Here is a 17,832-nt window from a genome sequence, read left to right on the forward strand (position 1 = left end):
TATTAACCTAATTCCCTACTCTCTCTACAAGAGATTAGAGTTAGGAGACTTGTCACCAACTAAAATGACAATCCAACTTGCCGATCACACAATTCGATATCCTAAGGGCATAGTTGAGAATGTCTTGGTGAAAGTCGACAAATTCTTGTATCCTACGGATTTCGTAGTAATGGATATTAAGGAAGACCTACACACACCAGTAGTATTAGGAAGACCTTTCATGAATACGGATATGACTGTCATTGATGTGTATAACCAAACCTTGATCTTACGATCGCATGGGGAGAGCGTCACCTTCAAAATTGACCGACCAACCGATCTTTCCGGACAGGCAGAAATGTTTGCTATTTCCACCAGACGGATGACTTCCGATGACGAGTCTTCACCACCAGCCAATGATATCGAGATGGTTGTTGAATCACAGTCTGTAGACGACCCAGAAATGGAAGAAGAGGATCCCAGCGAAGAAATAGAGGAAGAGGAGGAATCTGAGGAGGAAGAGGAAATGGAAGACGTAAAAGAAACTGCAAAAATACCCGCTCCAAGCACTGAGCATCATGAAGAAATAATGAGGCTTGAAACGGAAGATCACAGTTTAATCATTCGCTTCAAGAAGAAGACCGACAAGGCTGAGGTTAAGGATATAGAAATTGATCCTGTAAGTATCAAAGTGGAGAATCAGAATACTGAAGAAACCCGTTCATCGGACGCATCCTCAGAAGAACAATACACCGATGATAACGAGGAAGAGCAACATGAAGACATTCTGAATAACTCACACTCACCAACCGAACCAGATCAAGGGGAGCCGGACTCTTCTTCAGATCGAATTCCGGTTATATCCACACACGCAGACATGATTACCTTCATCAATGATACCGATGAATTTGAAGACATTCTCGAAGCCATCCGAAAATCAACCATTAATTTTTCGCTACGCTTAATAGAACGAATTATGGCTATCAGAGAAGAACACCACCTCTATCTCCGAAGAGAAGAAAATGATGTTGAAATCCTAGAAGAACGCATTCAAGACTTTATCAATTCTCTTCACGATCATATCTATCACGAAGAAAGGCAACGAGAGCATAATTCAGTGGTTCGCACTATTCTTGAGACAAAATTCTGTCGAGATCAGAAGATCACTTACTCTAGGGTCTACAACGCCTTAGCCGGATCTGCACTTCCGTTCTCACGAAAACAACGAGCACTACTGAATCTCATCTGAAAGCATATGGATCTTTCCACCGGACGCCCGACTTATCACTCTGATTTGCAAATGATCGAGGATATTCACAGCTTTTTCGCTCTTTTGGAAAGAGAAAATTTCGAAAGCACACCAGACAGACTAGTGATTTACGTAACAATTGATCACCACGCTGATCTGATTATCAAAGAGTTACGAGACGCTGTTATGGAGGAAGCAAGGCGAAACAATCTGTTCTCTCATCTTGAACCAGACCGAGTCAACATTGCCACCTATGTTACGAAGCAGCTATCACATATCTTCCACGAATCCTCAGATCCAAGTTTTACATTTAAAGCTGGATGTCAGGAGATATACTCAAAGACGGTGAAATTAATACTCGGATCAGGATTGCTGTTCACTTCTTTCCAGCTTCATCTTTTAACTAATCTATGCAAAGCAACAGACTCCTACTGTGGAGATCACCGTTCCGAAGACTTCGAGATTCTAAAGATACAGTTTCTGACATTATTTGAAGACCTCCGAAATGAGCATCCCGTCAGAGAACTAATCACCACCAGCACTACTTCTATGATTGACATTCATGGGTCAACCAACAGAGCCGTGTATCATATTCTTATCGGACTTTAAGACTTATCAAGAGCCAAAACTGCGCACTACTTATCTTTCAGAAGATCTTCAAGAGAAGTATCGGATCTGTTTCCACTATTGGTCTGACACTTTCTCAGGATTTATCCACCAAGACTCACATTTCTTCGAGAAGACCAGGATCACAACCATCAGCGAGGAATGTTTGCTTTTTAAAGCATCACTACGGTCGAGCCAATGACCTTAAACAAAAGCGCTTCTCGGGAGGCAACCCGTGCAATAAAGTAGAGTAAAAGAATAAAGGATGAAAAATGAGCCGATAAAGACACAAGGATTGGAAGCCAGCCGCATCTGCTAGGGGTATTTCTTTCTTTTTTGCTACTAGCTCAAGATTCAAACTATGCCATATCCTATCTTATCACTAAGTGTGGGATAACACCCAATAAAAGCACTAGACAAATACTCCCAAATCTTCAACTAAAACTCCTAAGTGTGGGATACACTAGGAACATTGAGGATAATGTTCGTCTAAGTGTGGGATGTTGGTATCTTTTTATGCTGTATTATAATAACCCATTACGAAGATTCCAAGTCCTTAAGCCAAATTTCAAAATTTTTGAAAGAAACCCTTTTCGAAAAAGTATTTTTGAAAACCTAAAACGTTTGTCAATAAAAATAAGGCTTAAGTAAGGTGGAAATCTTGTTAGATTGGAATCTCTAATAGAGCATTGCATGACTAAGGCATTATCGACCTAAATTGATTATGGTGAGGCACCCCAAATAATACCAGCATTCATCTTTAATGCTTCACTATTTTTCGTTGAGAGTGCCGATGTCTGTGCTCAGAATCAGAACTTGCTTTAGATCTACATCTCCAAGCAGCGAAACGTGATTTGGTTGTAATCAAAAGAGCTAGCCATTTGTCAAACATAATCCTTCCGCACCTCCACCACTTCTACTCCACATCACCTTTACTATTACTCGAAAAATCCAGAAAACGAGAACTCCTACCGAAAACCCAATGTTATAAAACTCTAAAGTATCATGGCAAAGGTCTTGAAAAAGTTTACCGGCTAAAAGTTTCTCGAGATGAAGTATCCAATATATATATATATATATATATATATATATATATATATATATATATATATATATATATATATATATATATATATAGTTCTGAAAAAGGAGCGGAACTAAATAATAGAAATGCTGAAGAGAACTCGACCGAAAATGATTATCAAATGAAGAAAAGTTCAAAAGTGCTTCTCAAAATACTTCGCACTCCTATCTATCCTAATAAAAGTCTGTATAAAGACTACATCACCCTTTATCTCACCCCTCAAAAACAACTTCACTACCACTTCAGAATTCCTTTTCCATCATTGACATATGACCCATAAAGCTGAGATTACTACCGTTCTCGCATTATCAGTAAGGATTTGAGTCTTTATCAAGCCTATGACGATGGGTGCAGCATGACTGGCTATGAGTGTATTCATTTCTTAGATCTATAGGGAACCCTAAACACTTGAGTGATTTGAGTGACCCGTGAAAGCTAGCCTATGTCATGTAACCTCCTCGCATGCTTGCAGAGATAATTTCAACCCTAACATAGATGACTCACCTTGTCTTTTTTTCTTATAATAAAAGCAAACCGTTTAGGCTATTAGAAAAGAAACGCCGAAAAGATTCTTAAGGAAATGAGAGTTTGCTTAAGGACAAGCAAAGTCTAAGTGTGGGATATTTGATATCGGCTAAAAAGTCACGTTTTCACCCCGGTATTAAGGCCCAAAAACAAGAAAGATTCGAACTTTGTCAAAAAAAAATACCCACTTCATCGATTAGAATTGAAGAGCAAGTAATTACAAAGGCGGTGTAAAAAGAATCAAGAGAATCGGAGCTAAAACGAAGATTCTAGAGCAAAAACGGTGAAAGACAAGAAATCAAGTTACGATCCAGTGAATCAAGGCTGACCAGCACCAAAAACGGCCTGCCATACGACTTGCCAGTATGGGGTACGGCCTGCCAAATGGTCCAGCAAACGGCCCCAAGAAATGGGCTGCCAAGCAAACGGCTTGCCAAATACAGCTCACCAAACGGGTTGCCATACGGCTTGCCAGCCGTTTGCAGGCAAAAACTTTGCTTATTTAAAGGGTCTTTGTCATTCATTCTAACACACACTTTAATTCACTTCTTTCTCTCTCTTGTACAATATTAGTCATACTCTCAAGGCCTTCGACTTCGTGCAGGAAACCTAGTACCAGGAGAAGAACGCTGAAAATTGTATTAGGAGCGATCTGGAGTCTTAAAGTTGTCACTTTTGTATTCAGAACTCATTTAATCAACTGGTACTTCTATCCTTTATCTTATATAATGTTTTATGATATTGTTGCCATGATTAGCGAGTAGTTATCTTTAGTGTATGCTATGATGTAAGCAGTTATAATGCCGAAATAATATTATGGTCTGTGCATGCTATTGAAATGCTTTCCGATTATGCTTTAAACTCAATCGCTTTTCCAACTAATAGAACGTAGTTATAGGCTCTGTTATTGGGAAGTCGCGAACCCCGATTCAGAGTACACTATCTGTGTCACCCCTTGGTAAGAGAATTCTATCGGATACAACGTAAGATCGACTGAGGCACACCGGTTGTAGTAAGTCTATCAAGCTTTGGATTCTTACTGAGGACTCTTTCGTAGTAAAACATCTAACTAGAACCTTAGTACATTGTTGGTCCTAGACCATGCTAGTGTAGTCACCAAGCATATAAACTTCGTACGTGCACGCTGAAGCACAACGGTTGTTGTAAGCTGTACCTCTGCTAAGTAAGGCCATGGAACCCGGTTAGTGTTGACCAGTACACTGCACCATAACGCGGTCTCAATTATTGCACCCCGCTTGAGGGATTCTTAGTTAATTAAGGAACTATTTGTTTAGACACATAAAGGATTGGACCGTTAGGATAACCGAACGTGTTCATGGAAGTCAGCTTGACTTAGCCATGGTGTTCTTTATGGTTGAACTCTTTTTAAGGGCCTAACTATCTTCCAAAACCAATCATTAACGAAAGCATTGAAACACATCACGTCTCTCGGATATGGTAAATCATGTATTCTATTATGCTTAAGAAAGTTTAGACCATTTTGGAATGTTAATACGTCACCCAACCGAGTCGCTCAATTGGATGAGCCGTCTGAACGTGTATGCCTGTAGTCAGACTGCGCGGGCATCGGGGGTAAGGGACGTTGCTGTCTATTCAGAATCTTCAAGTCTAACGCAGTACCCAGTGACATGTCATATGACAGGGGAATTTAGGACCAGTGTAATGAATAGAAGGCCTCTGCCTATTCATGAGCAAGCATTCCATAATCTCGACAGAATAACTGATGAAGTCATAGTATGCACTCACTTTAACCTTATCTTAATTACGAATTTTATCGCATTTACTTTATCTATCTTATAAATTAGAAAATCTCAAATTAAATAACCACTACTCCCTAACTATCTTAGGCTTAAATATAGGTTCGATTCTACTGATATCTCAAAAATACGACTCTAGGTCATACTTCCCTTACTTATAAGGAGTAGTAAGATTTAGGCCCCGCTAAATATAAATTTAAAACAGTACCCTCTCCCACGAGTGGCTGATCCTGGCGAGCCGCGGCCCGACGACACCGCGCAAATAAAAACTGTCCGTTTCGGTCATATCATATACATAAGTACATATGTGTATTAGATACAAATAATATTTTTTTTTGTGATATACAGTATTAAAACTAGTTCGGACCGGCCCGCGCGATGCGGCGGGTGCTTTCGGCAGGCGTATTCATATTTAACGCAGTTTTATTTACAGAAGTGAAAACGGGCCATCTGTTATGCGTCGTTGTTGGTGTCATCGTCTTTAGTGTTTTTAAAATCTATCCGGTTCGAACGTAGTTAGTTTCATTTTGTTGATAAAATTTCGAGCCTAATGGCGCTGGCGAAAAAATTTAACTCGCGGCGAGCAGGAAGATACGGGATGTCGTTGTGTTTAGCATTTTTTTAAAAAGTGTCCGTTTCGAACGTAGTTAGTATCGTTTTGTTCATAAAATTATTTCGAGTCTGATGCTGCCGTCGAAAAAATTTAACTCGTGCCGAGCGGGAAGATACGAGTTGTCGTTGTATTTAGCATTTTTTGAGAAGTGTCCGTTTCGCGTACAGTTAGTCCCGTTGGGTTCGTAAGATTTTTTCGAGTTGAACGGTGGTCTCTGAAAAATTTAACTCGCACCCAGCGAGAAGATAGGCCCGTTATAAATTCGGGTAAAATTAGTTTCTTCTATTTTAATTAAATTATATATTTACACTTGTTACCCCTTAAAAAGTGTAAATTTGAGGGACCGTTGTAGGAATATAGATGAACTTGAGGAACCGTTTGTAATGTGAACATAAACTCAAAACTACAATAAGCTATAACTAAAACTACACAATTTATAACCACTTTTAGTACGTAAGGTTAATTAATAATTAATTAATAATAATATAACCTATTTACACGCGTGAGTATTTTTGATATTTTATCATTAATTCTAAGGCTTAGTTTTTTTACTTAAACGGAAAAAAAAATGCATGGTTATATGGGTTGTCTTCAATCAAAAGTTCTACCTTGATTATTTGTGAAAGGATCCAAGTAGAACTTTTGATTGGAGAGAACTTATAAAATCATGTGTTTTTTCATTTAAATAAAAAAACTAAGACTTGAAATTAATGGTAAAATGTCAAAAATACCTTTGCACGTAAATAGGTTATATTTTAATATATCGCAAAGAAAAAAAATTATTTGTGTGTGTCAGTGTGTGTGTGTGTGTATTATATATATATATATATATATATATATATATATATATATATATATATATATATATATATATATATATATATATATATATATATATATATATATATATATACATACATATGTGTACTAAATACAAATAATATATTTTTCTTTGTCAAAAAAAACTATTTACGTGCATGAGTATTTTTGAAATTTTACCACTAATTTCAAGTCTCATTACACATATATACCTCGTCATATGTTATATACATGAAACAAATTATATGGGTCATATTGTACATGCACGTTAAACATTTCGTCACATGTTATATGCATATAGAACTTTATCTTTTATCGTAGACGAGTATTTTCACATCAATTTACACCCGAAATCATTCTTTCAACTACTTTACTTTATTGTTGCAATCATGTAAATGAATAGTTAAAAAACTGATTTTGAATATATTTGTCAAAACTAGTTGAAACCTTATAACTAAAGCAAAGTTTATATTTTAAGCTAGAAACTAAGTTCAATAAGTGTATGTTAAATTAATGTAAATTGACATAGATGTAAGTCTTTATTATAATATAAAAAGTGTAATGTGATAATATAATTTTGCCTTTAATAATCTCCATACGTTTAAAAGCTATTTTAATTAGTTTCTTTGGAGCTTATTTTTTTAATAAACTGTAAATTTTTGTAAAATTTTTGTCATTCAATAATCGAGAAAAGAGCACCTATAATAACATGAAAATTATAAACATGCCGATAACAAGGAGGTTACTTTCCGTGATATGCGTCAAGAAATGCAAATGAACGTATCAATATATATCCTTGTCATGTTTATTAACAAACTAGTCCGGGTCCGGCCCGCGCGATGCGGCGAGGCTTTCGGCCTGCGTATTCATATTTAACGTAGCTTTATGTATTTACAGAAGGGAAAACGCTCCATGTGTTAAGCGCCGTTGTTGGTGTTGTCGTATTTACTGTTTTTTAAAATATGTCCGGTTCGAACGTAGTTAGTTTCGTTTTGTTGATAAAATTATTTCGAGTCTAACGGTATTGGCGAAAAAATATAACCCGCGGCGAGCAGGAAGATACGGGTTGTCGTTGTTTTTAGCGTTTTTTAAAAAGTGTCCGTTTCAAACGTACTTTTTATCATTTTGTTCATAAAATTATTTCGAGTATGGCGTTCATGTCGAAAAAATTTAACTCGCGGCGAGCGAAAAGATACGGGCTGTCGTTTTGTTTAGCGTTTTTTGAGAAGTGTCCGTTTAGCGTATACTTAGTCCCGTTGAGTTCGTAAGATTTTTTCGGGTTGAACGGTAGTCTCGGAAAAATTTAACTTGCACCGAGCGCGAAGATAGGGCCCGCTATAAATTTGGGTGGAATTATTTTCTTTTATTTTAATAAAATTATATATATATTTACACTTTTTACCCCTAAGAAAGTGTAAACTTGAGGGGCCGTTGGGTAAATATAATTGAAGTTGAGGGACCAGTTGTAATGTGAACACAAACTCAAAACTACAATCAATTATAACTAAAACTACACAAATCTCCACCACTTTTAGTCACAAAAAATCTCCACCACTTTTAGTATATAAGGATTAATATAGGCATGTTAACAACTAATATTTACAACACTCATTATAGATCATTCATATCTGTCGATATACGATTGTATGTTTGTTTTTTTGTTTTTTTATAACCGTAACCATTTTATTAAAGCTAGAAGCTGTTACAATTTTCCATAAAGTATATCTTATGTCAAAGTGTTATATTACAATTACATTACAATACCAATTAAAAAGGCCCATATAGTAATGGAACTTACTTAACATAGTAAGGAAGGTCAAGAACATAAAGAAGAAAATAAGCCCAAGTGACACCAGAGATTCCACCAAAGAAGAATCCACCAGTAAACTTGGCCCAACCATCAGCTGTTTGAAGCTGATCGGGCTCCTTCTTACGCCCGGTCAAAGTCAACGATGGTGCGATAGATGGTTCACCTTCTTTAAATGATGCAATCCCGTACATTGTCAAGCAAATGCTAAGAATAACAACGAGCCCGCCTGCAGCTAGTGATCCGGCTGCACCTGCATACTCTGTGTTTCTTAATGGGCCTGCCTTCACAAATGGGCCAACTAGAAAGAACCCGTGGGCTAGCCCAACTTCAATGCCACGAAGCAAGGGACTAACTGCAGTCCTGTATCCGGGAAGGTTTGAGAGATACCATGCAACTAGCGGGCTTGATGTCACTGGTGTCTCGAGGCTTCCGATGAATGGGTCACCATTGATGGGCTGGACGACTTGATATGTAGGCTGCACAATTGTATCAAATTAAGGGGAAAAACTACAAATGGGTCGAAAAATGTTTAAATGTTTATAGCCTTCTAACTAGCTTTATTTTAGATAAAGTAGATCATATAGCATTTGTGAACTCATGTCACATTAGTTATATCGAAATGTTACAAACGAATAATAAAGTCTTAATAGTCCAATCCAGCCCCACCCACCCATTTGGCAATCACTCCGACCCATTTTGCCACCCTGATAGCTAAACAACTAAGATACATACAACTAAATAAGGGGAATTATGACCAAAAGCACTTGTTATTACCCACATGGGTGCTCGGACGAACAAAATAAAACATAGTAATAGGAATATAGGATATACACTTAATGGTCCTAAGTCATAACTAGTTCATGTTTAGTCTAAGATTCTCGCTTAAGTATAAACAGATCACTACACTCATGTAGAGTGCTTCGACTCATGTTTAAGGTAAATTCGATCTAATTACTACTCTGTATTCATTAGGAACAATCTTAGCATAAATGGCTTGCAAACTAGTATGTTGTATCAATAACTCATTAAGGCATCAACACAGTCCAAACGTTTTTCTCTTATTTAATCACTTTTGAAAGGTCCCTAAATTGTTTTCGCTTCCATAAAATGTTTCATCGCTTCTTTCTACCAAAAACGGGTAACGGATAATGTTTCATTTTCAGAAAATCCGGTAAAAGAGAATATTTTTTACTCAGATGTACGCAGGGTTATCGCGTGACAGTTTCCGGCCCTTATTCCGTGACTACCCAAGATATAGTTCTTAGTAACATAATTCTTTTATATAAAACAATCTCTACGTTCTTGAAGAAGTATCTAAAACACTTGAACAAGCCTAATTAGCCTTTTTTATGTATATTATCTCAAACATGAGCATTTCAGTCACCATATTTAACATACTAATTCTCATATAAAATCAAAAGATTGCAAATTTATATGAAAAGCAATAAAGAAATAATAACCTTCTCACTCTGTATGGCTTTAATGGTGGATGAAGATCTCTTGGAAGAGGGGAAGGCCTTAAGAGGTGAACCAGAAAGGCCTTTGGGTGCAACAGGCCTTGTGGTGGTCAATGAAGAGGTCAAGCCAGTTTTGAGCTGGAGGCTAGCCATGTTTAGTGATGATTCTTGTTCTGTCCAGTTTCTTCAAATTTGAATAACTTATTGTGACTATGTTGGTCAGAATAATATGTGGGTTATAGTTCAAAGATGATTTTTTACAAATGGATGGTCCTTATTGGATGATAAGTATTTGGATATCATTTGGTTGGATAGTGTTGTTTCTGGATGACAATTGGTTATCCTTTTAAGTTTAAGCTCAAATAATACTTTTAAACATTTTTTAAACATAAAGGTGTTAGTACATTGGTAGTTACCTACTTTACATGTGTCAAAAGGTGTACGTTTATTAGGGACGGTTCGACCCTGTATTTTCTTTAAAAATCCACCAAACCTATCTTAAAAGAGTCGGATGCCATAAAGATACTTCCACCACGTTCTCACACATGTGATAGGAGCAACCATCGTCCCACTGTCACAAGAATTGTAAATTCTTGCTGCGAGTATGGATTGGACCTGCATCTATTTCATGATAAAACTTTCACATGCGGGTCCCAGCTTCAAAGGTATCAAGTACCATTGAGCTATTGCTATATAAGTTCGAGAACTTTGGGAGTAGTAACCCCAAGGCCCTATGGGGATTGACCCGACTTACACATGGGAGGTCAAAGTTCGTATTCATATGTTGCAAATATATTTCCCTTGTAGTTATCCGCTCATTTCATGGGCCTCATAAGTTTCGGACGCCAATGCGTTTGAGCCTCACCCAAGGAGTTTTTACTACACGTAATGCCCGTATGGACTCGTCGTGGAGGGTTCTTCCTGAGAGGCTATAAGTTCGTTACTAGTTCGTTAAGGGAAATGATCAGGTCGGTGAGTTTCGACATTACGTTCCGACCTCAAACGTGACTCCTATGCCGTTAAAAAAAAAAAAAAAAAAAAAAAAAAAAAAAAAAAAAAAAAAAAAACTATACAAAGACATTTAAATTTAGTAGTGGTTATATTTTTAATAGACAATATTTAACATACATTCCTTCTTTTACCGAAAATTTCTCTTTATCTATATTAAAGATTATTATGAAAATATTATAGAATTTTGTTTCCCTCAATATTACTATGTTTATTTAAGTTAACTTTCTTAATAAAAAAGTAAAGATATTAATGGTTTGACTAAAATCGTGTTTTTTTTTAATGGTGGAATTTTTTAATACAAAAACTCCCTAGCAAGGTGCTAGAGGAGAGTTACAAAGGGCATAAAAGTCATAAATTACAATTAGAAACTATGTTACTTCTATATTTTAATCAAGAAAAAGAGTACAATCTAAGTCTCGTGTTAACCCAGATGAACTTAGGTTGATTGGGTAAATTTTGTTGATTTTATCATACAAAATTTTTAAACCAGATAAACTCAGAGGGTCTGAGTTTTTTCAGATCGTCATGGATGGTTCGATTTGTGACTCTAAGTCTCAAACTGCATGTTTAACCAAATCGGACATCATCATATATTTTTATTGAAAACGTTAGGTATATATTTTATCAAACAATAACGATACTCAACTATGTGAATGTAGCATAATATATACCTAACGAACACAAATTCTATTTTTTAAAACCTAACGGACAAATAACATGTTTGTATTTTACCTATATGGTATCCAAATTGTTCATTTGCAAGTTTGTCAACTTGTACAACTTCAACACGATTTTTAAATTAAATCTGAGAGAATACGTACGACCATTTAGTAAATTTGGTCATGGTGTCGTTTGAATCCTTTGATATTATAATAATTATAGTTATAGTTATAATTAACTGTAACTATAATTATAATTATTTTATTACTGTATAATATAAATAAATAAGGGAAATTCGTCAAAATACATTTTTTTTTAAGTTTTGTCCAAAATACACTTTTTTTTTTAAAAAAAAATTGTCTTTTTACACCATTAGGTCGATAAAGCGGTCGACCTCCCCTTTACCTGGTCGACTTAGAGAATTTTCAAGGTGGTCGACCAACATTTTGGCTAATTGCTGGTCGACTACATTGATAAGATTGTCGACCGACTTATCAAGCAAAACTCGGTCGACTAGCATGCTAAACCTGATCGAATCATTAGTCGACCATATGTGCAATGTAGTCGACCATTAAGTGGGTCGACTAAGAATAAAAACACAATTTTATTGGATAGATCACCACTTACAACATAAGCAGATAAACTAGTCATTTTGTGAGTAGACAATGTAAGATTAGAAAAAAGGTTGTGTATAAATTAAGTAAAATGTGAGAGTATTTATAGGCTTAAAAAAATATCAAAAACCTTATCTAAAATCCAAAAATCTTTTCCAATATCAATAAAATTTTATCTGATATATTTTATCCAATAAAATTGTGTTTTTATTCTTAGTCGACCCACTTAATGGTCGACTACATTGCACATATGGTCGACTAATGATTCGACCAGGTTTAACATGCTAGTCGACCGATTTTTGCTTGATAAGTCGGTCGACCAAATGGACGACCATCTTATCAATGTAGTCGACCAACAATTAGCCAAAATGTTGGTCGACCACCTTGAAAATTCTCTAGGTCGATCAGGTAGAGGGGAGGTCGACTGCAATGCTGGTCGACCTAATGGTATAAAAAGACAATGTTTTTTAAGAAAATGTATTTTTGACGAAAACTTTGAAAAAAATGTATTTTGGCGAATTTCCCAGTAAATAAATAAATAAATTAATTTGGTGTCATTTGATTTCACTATTTAAGCCCACGTTCACTATCCAATGGGCCTAATAGTAGCCCATTTCATGTTCGGTGGCTTTACTCCGCATTCTGCACACACAAACGAGCATCAATGGCGCTGCAATTGTTAAAGCTTCCGTTACTCCGCCGTTACGGCCGGATTAGTTCCAGTTCCACAAATGAACTACTATTCTTATCTACAAATACTTACCTCTCTCAGCAGCCAGGTAACTTTTTTCTACTCTATAATAAATTCCCTAATTTTATTTAAATGAGTTGTGTTCTTTGTTATACTTAGTTGATAGTCCATACAATTTTGCCCTGTAAAAGTCTTAAACTGGTTAATTATCTGTACAATCCTTTGTTTAGACTAGAACTCTAGATACTTCTGATTTTATTTATTTATTGATTATTGATGTTTATGAATGTACCCTTGCTGTATGTAGGTATCTAATTGTACTGTCAAATGATATTTTTTTTTAAAAAAAAAAAAAAAAAAAGGATGATGGTTCAATGAATTGGTTAGATTTAAGTTTGACTGGATGAAGTTTTCTAGTTATACACTTAAACTTTGAAATTTCAGTGAGATGGACTGAAGCTCGTAATAATTGTCGAATCAGAAGCTTCGGGACTTTAAAGTCAAAAATAGTTATACCGCCAAAGAAGTAAGCATTTTTGTCTCTACAAATTTTTCACAAGTAATATACGTAACAGTTTATTTATATATCTGAATGTTCAATATATGTGTATAACTGTATAAATATTAGTCTCGATTTATGTTTGTAGGAAGAAGAGGTTGGATGAAGTATGTCTAGAAAAGTATCAGCAATACAGTCGAAACTACATTCAATCATGGATTTTACAAGGTTATTCGTCTCTTAATTATGTGTTACTTATGCATTAATACCCTAAACTAGTGGCAGAATGGGCAAATTGAGTAACAGGTCAAAACCAACAGATAAGTTTTTGTACGGGTCAAGGCTTGTTTGGATGACCCGAAACTTTTATCGTTTAAAATTTGAACCTTTACCAGACCTAATTGTTGATTCAAATATGATAACAAAAGGTTGTTGTAATATTTGAATAATACTGTAACTGTTTGATTATTTGATCAAGATGATTTTAGGCTTTTAGCAGTTGGAATTGTACATTTGAACGAATTTCAGCCCAATTTAAGTATTTTCGATTTACCTGTATATCCCTATAGTCATAACCTGAATCAACCATTAATGGGTCGGAATTGCCACCTCTAAAATTAACTTGTTGTGTTTTTTTTTTTTTTTTTTTTGTTTTTTTTTTTTTTTTTTTTTGTACATTAGGCAAGGTAATTGTTGATGGGAAAGTTGTAACGAAAGCTGGACACCCGGTCTCTGACAAATCGGTTGTGGAAATCAAGGCTGAAATACCGAAATATGTATGTAGGTGATTATTCTGCTAAAATAACTTCAACCTTTTTATTTAATTTTGACTTTTTTATTGGATTCCACCTGTTTATTTATTTACTAAATTTACCTTTTTATTACACTTTAGAGCAGGACATAAGTTGGAAGCTGCCATTGAACAATTAGGTGTGGATGTGAATGGAAAAGTGGCTCTTGATTCGGGCCTATCAACCGGAGGGTTCACCGATTGCTTGCTTCAATATGGTGCTTCATTTGTTTATGGTGTCGATGTAGGATATGGGCAGGTAAGAGAATACAAAATATTAAAAAATATGTAAATAATAAATTAAAATAAAAACTTGATGGGTTGACATTGATGCCAATTTTAACATAGGTGGCGGATAAAATTCGTCGAGATGAGCGTGTGTCTGTTATTGAAAGGACAAACTTGAGATATCTTACTGAGCTTCCTCAGAAAGTTGACTTGGTGACTTTAGATCTTTCGTTCATTTCTATATTAGTGGTGAGCATTTTTGACCTAGTACTTTCAGTACTTACGTACACATGTTTTAATCGTTTATATGACTTTTCTTGTTTTTGTAGGTCATGCCTGCTGTCATTAAGTTGATGAAAGAAGACGCTACACTAATTACGCTAATAAAACCTCAATTTGAGGCCCGTAGATCACAAGTATGTAGAAGACTTAAACTGCCTGTTTTGTTTCACCTTGAGTCTTTTTATGTGGGTCTCATGTACAAATATTGATACAAACTTAAGGTAATCCAAATTGTATTAACAGGTGGGAGGAGGTGGAATTGTGAGAGATCCTGCAGTTCATCAAGAGGTATGTAGTTGTTCTCTTCTTTTAGAAAAGACTTAATTACACGGATAGTCCCTGTGGTTTGCAAATCTTGCAGGATAGTCCCTGCGTCTGACGAGCGTTAATTTTTTATGTTAAATTTATGGAGCACATTAATGTTGATATATTTGGGCTGATTGGGTGGTATAGGTGCGTGAGAAGATCGTCAAGGGTGTTGAAGATCTTGGCTTCAAATGCAGTGGCTGGATAGAGTCTCCATTAAAGGGTGCTGAAGGAAACATAGAATATTTGGCTTGCTTTATCCGAACAACCGCGAAAAGTGCGGTTTCAACGGTTGCAACAGATATTAAAGAGGATCAACCAGAGTGCAAACAATAATGTTTGTAGATTTTACCAGAAGAATTCTCCTAAAGTAGTTTTTGCTGTGTAATCTTAAGTTTACGTTGATCTAAAAGGGTGACAGACATTAAAGGGCTGTTTATTAGTAATAGATTATTGGGCTTAATTGGATGGGAGGATTATTCGGTAAGATTCTTTGGTGTTTCTTTAGAGCTTATTTATTAATTATTAATTTCAACTTTACCCAAGGATTATTCGCTCACCTGTTAAACCCATGCTGTCCCCATTTAGCTCATTTCTTTCCCATTTACCCCTTATTTCTTTTAAGGGTGACAACACACGCAACTGTACGTTGGGTCAATGTTTATGAGAATCATGATCTATATGTAATAATGTTTATAAGAATGGATGATCTTTATATAAGAATAAGAATGAGTGATCTTATTTGTTTATGAATTCATTTTCATTGTTATAATGGTTGATAATGCTAAAAACGAACATATATTTCATAGCATTATTCCTCAAGAAAGACAAGCTTTTAGTTACAATTGTTCTATTTAAAAGTGATATTCGTTTAAATAAAAGGTGAAGATAAAAGACAGATTCGACGAATTGAAGACGCAAACGACCAAAAAGCTCAAAAGTACAAAATACAATCAAAGAGGTTCCAATTATTGATAAGAAACGTCTCGAAATTACAAGAGTACAAGATTCAAAACGCAAAGTACAAGATATTAAATTGTACGCAAGGACGTTCGAAAATCCGGAACCGGGACCAGAGTCAACTCTCAACGCTCGACGCAACGGACTAAAAATTACAAGTCAACTATGCACATAAATATAATATAATATTTAAATAATTCTTATAATTATTTATATATTATATAAATAAAAAAATCCGTCGGCAACAAAGACTCCAAAGTTGGTGAGCTGGAATTTCAAACTCCGCGACTCGCGGAGTTTGAAGGCAGAAAAGGCCGCAAGTCGCGGAGCCCCAAAAACTAAAACTCCCTATAAAAGCAAACGAATTCTGATCGCAAAATATAACATATATATATCCATCCATCTATCTAAACGTATATATTTATATTTATATTTTAATTTTAATTTTAATTTTAATTTTAATCCTAATAATAAGGGTATGTTAGCGAATGTTGTAAGGGTGTAAGTCGAAATTCTGTCCGTGTAACGCTACGCTATTTTTAATCATTGTAAGTTATGTTCAACCTTTTTAATTTAATGTCTCGTAGCTAAGTTATTATTATGCTTATTTAATCCAAAGTAATCATGATGTTGGGCTAATTACTAAAATTGGGTAATTGGGCTTTGTACCATAATTGGGGTTTGGACAAAAGAACGACACTTGTGGAAATTAGACTATGGGCTATTAATGGGCTTTATATTTGTTTAACTAAATGATAGTTTGTTAATGTTAATATAAAGATTTACAATTGGGCGTCCCTATAAATAACCATTTACACTCGATCGGACACGATGGGCGGGGTATTTATATGTACAAATAATCGTTCATTTAACCGGACACGGGAATGGATTAATAGCCACTAGAATAATTAAAACAGGGGTGAAATTATGTACAAGGACACTTGGTATAATTGATAACAAAATATTAAAACCTTGGGTTACACTCAGTCGACATCCTGGTGTAATTATTAAACAAAGTATTAAAATCTTGTTACAGTTTAAGTCCCCAATTAGTTGGAATATTTAACTTCGGGTATAAGGATAATTTGACGAGGACACTCGCACTTTATATTTATGACTGATGGACTGTTATGGACAAAAACCAGACGGACATATTAAATAATCCAGGATAAAGGACAATTAACCCATGGGCATAAAACTAAAATCAACACGTCAAACATCATGGTTACGGAAGTTTAAATAAGCATAATTCTTTTATTTCATATTTAATTTCCTTTATTTTATATTTAATTGCACTTCTAATTATCGCATTTTTATTGTTATTGTATTTAATTGCACTTTTAATTATCGTACTTTTTAATTATCGCAAGTTTATTTTATCGCACTTTTATTATTCGCAATTTCATTATCGTTATTTACTTTACGCTTTAAATTAAGTCTTGTATTTATTTATTATTTTACATTTGGTTTTAACTGCGACTAAAGTTTTAAAATCGACAAACCGGTCATTAAACGGTAAAAAAACCCCCCTTTATAATAATAATATTACTTATATATATATTTGTATTTTTATAAAAGTAAACTAATATAGCGTTAAGCTTTGTTTAAAGATTTTCCCTGTGGAACGAACCGGACTTACTAAAAACTACACTACAGTACGATTAGGTACACTGCCTATAAGTGTTGTAGTAAGGTTTAAGTATATCCATTCTATAAATAAATAAATATCTTGTGTAAAATTGTATCGTATTTAATAGTATTTCCTTATAAAATTTAATAGTATTTTATACCCCTCTGCTAAAACATCAAGTTATTTTTGGCGCCGCTGCCGGGGAACAATCTAGCTTAAAAGCCGGAAGCGCAACGCTAAT

General features: G+C 35.1%; 2 protein-coding genes across 2 annotated transcripts; one reads left to right on the forward strand and one right to left on the reverse strand.

The window, feature by feature from the left end:
* Positions 1 to 8,353: 8,353 nt before the first annotated feature.
* Positions 8,354 to 10,155, reverse strand: LOC139871642 (photosystem I reaction center subunit XI, chloroplastic-like). The gene is made up of 2 exons (XM_071859361.1): positions 9,924 to 10,155; positions 8,354 to 8,939 (listed from the first exon to the last, which is right to left on the reverse strand). The coding sequence occupies exons 1-2, from the start codon at positions 10,071 to 10,073 to the stop codon at positions 8,448 to 8,450; spliced, it is 642 nt and encodes a 213-aa protein (XP_071715462.1). The 5' UTR covers positions 10,074 to 10,155; the 3' UTR covers positions 8,354 to 8,447.
* A 2,269-nt stretch (positions 10,156 to 12,424) lies between these two features.
* On the forward strand, positions 12,425 to 15,679 carry LOC139872606 (uncharacterized). Its single transcript, XM_071860520.1, has 9 exons — positions 12,425 to 12,984; positions 13,341 to 13,422; positions 13,544 to 13,623; positions 14,077 to 14,179; positions 14,288 to 14,444; positions 14,534 to 14,662; positions 14,743 to 14,829; positions 14,939 to 14,983; positions 15,149 to 15,679. The coding sequence occupies exons 1-9, from the start codon at positions 12,870 to 12,872 to the stop codon at positions 15,335 to 15,337; spliced, it is 987 nt and encodes a 328-aa protein (XP_071716621.1). The 5' UTR covers positions 12,425 to 12,869; the 3' UTR covers positions 15,338 to 15,679.
* Positions 15,680 to 17,832: the final 2,153 nt, after the last annotated feature.

The sequence above is a fragment of the Rutidosis leptorrhynchoides genome, chromosome 10 (assembly GCF_046630445.1).
Source record: "Rutidosis leptorrhynchoides isolate AG116_Rl617_1_P2 chromosome 10, CSIRO_AGI_Rlap_v1, whole genome shotgun sequence".
Lineage (NCBI taxonomy): Eukaryota > Viridiplantae > Streptophyta > Magnoliopsida > Asterales > Asteraceae > Rutidosis > Rutidosis leptorrhynchoides.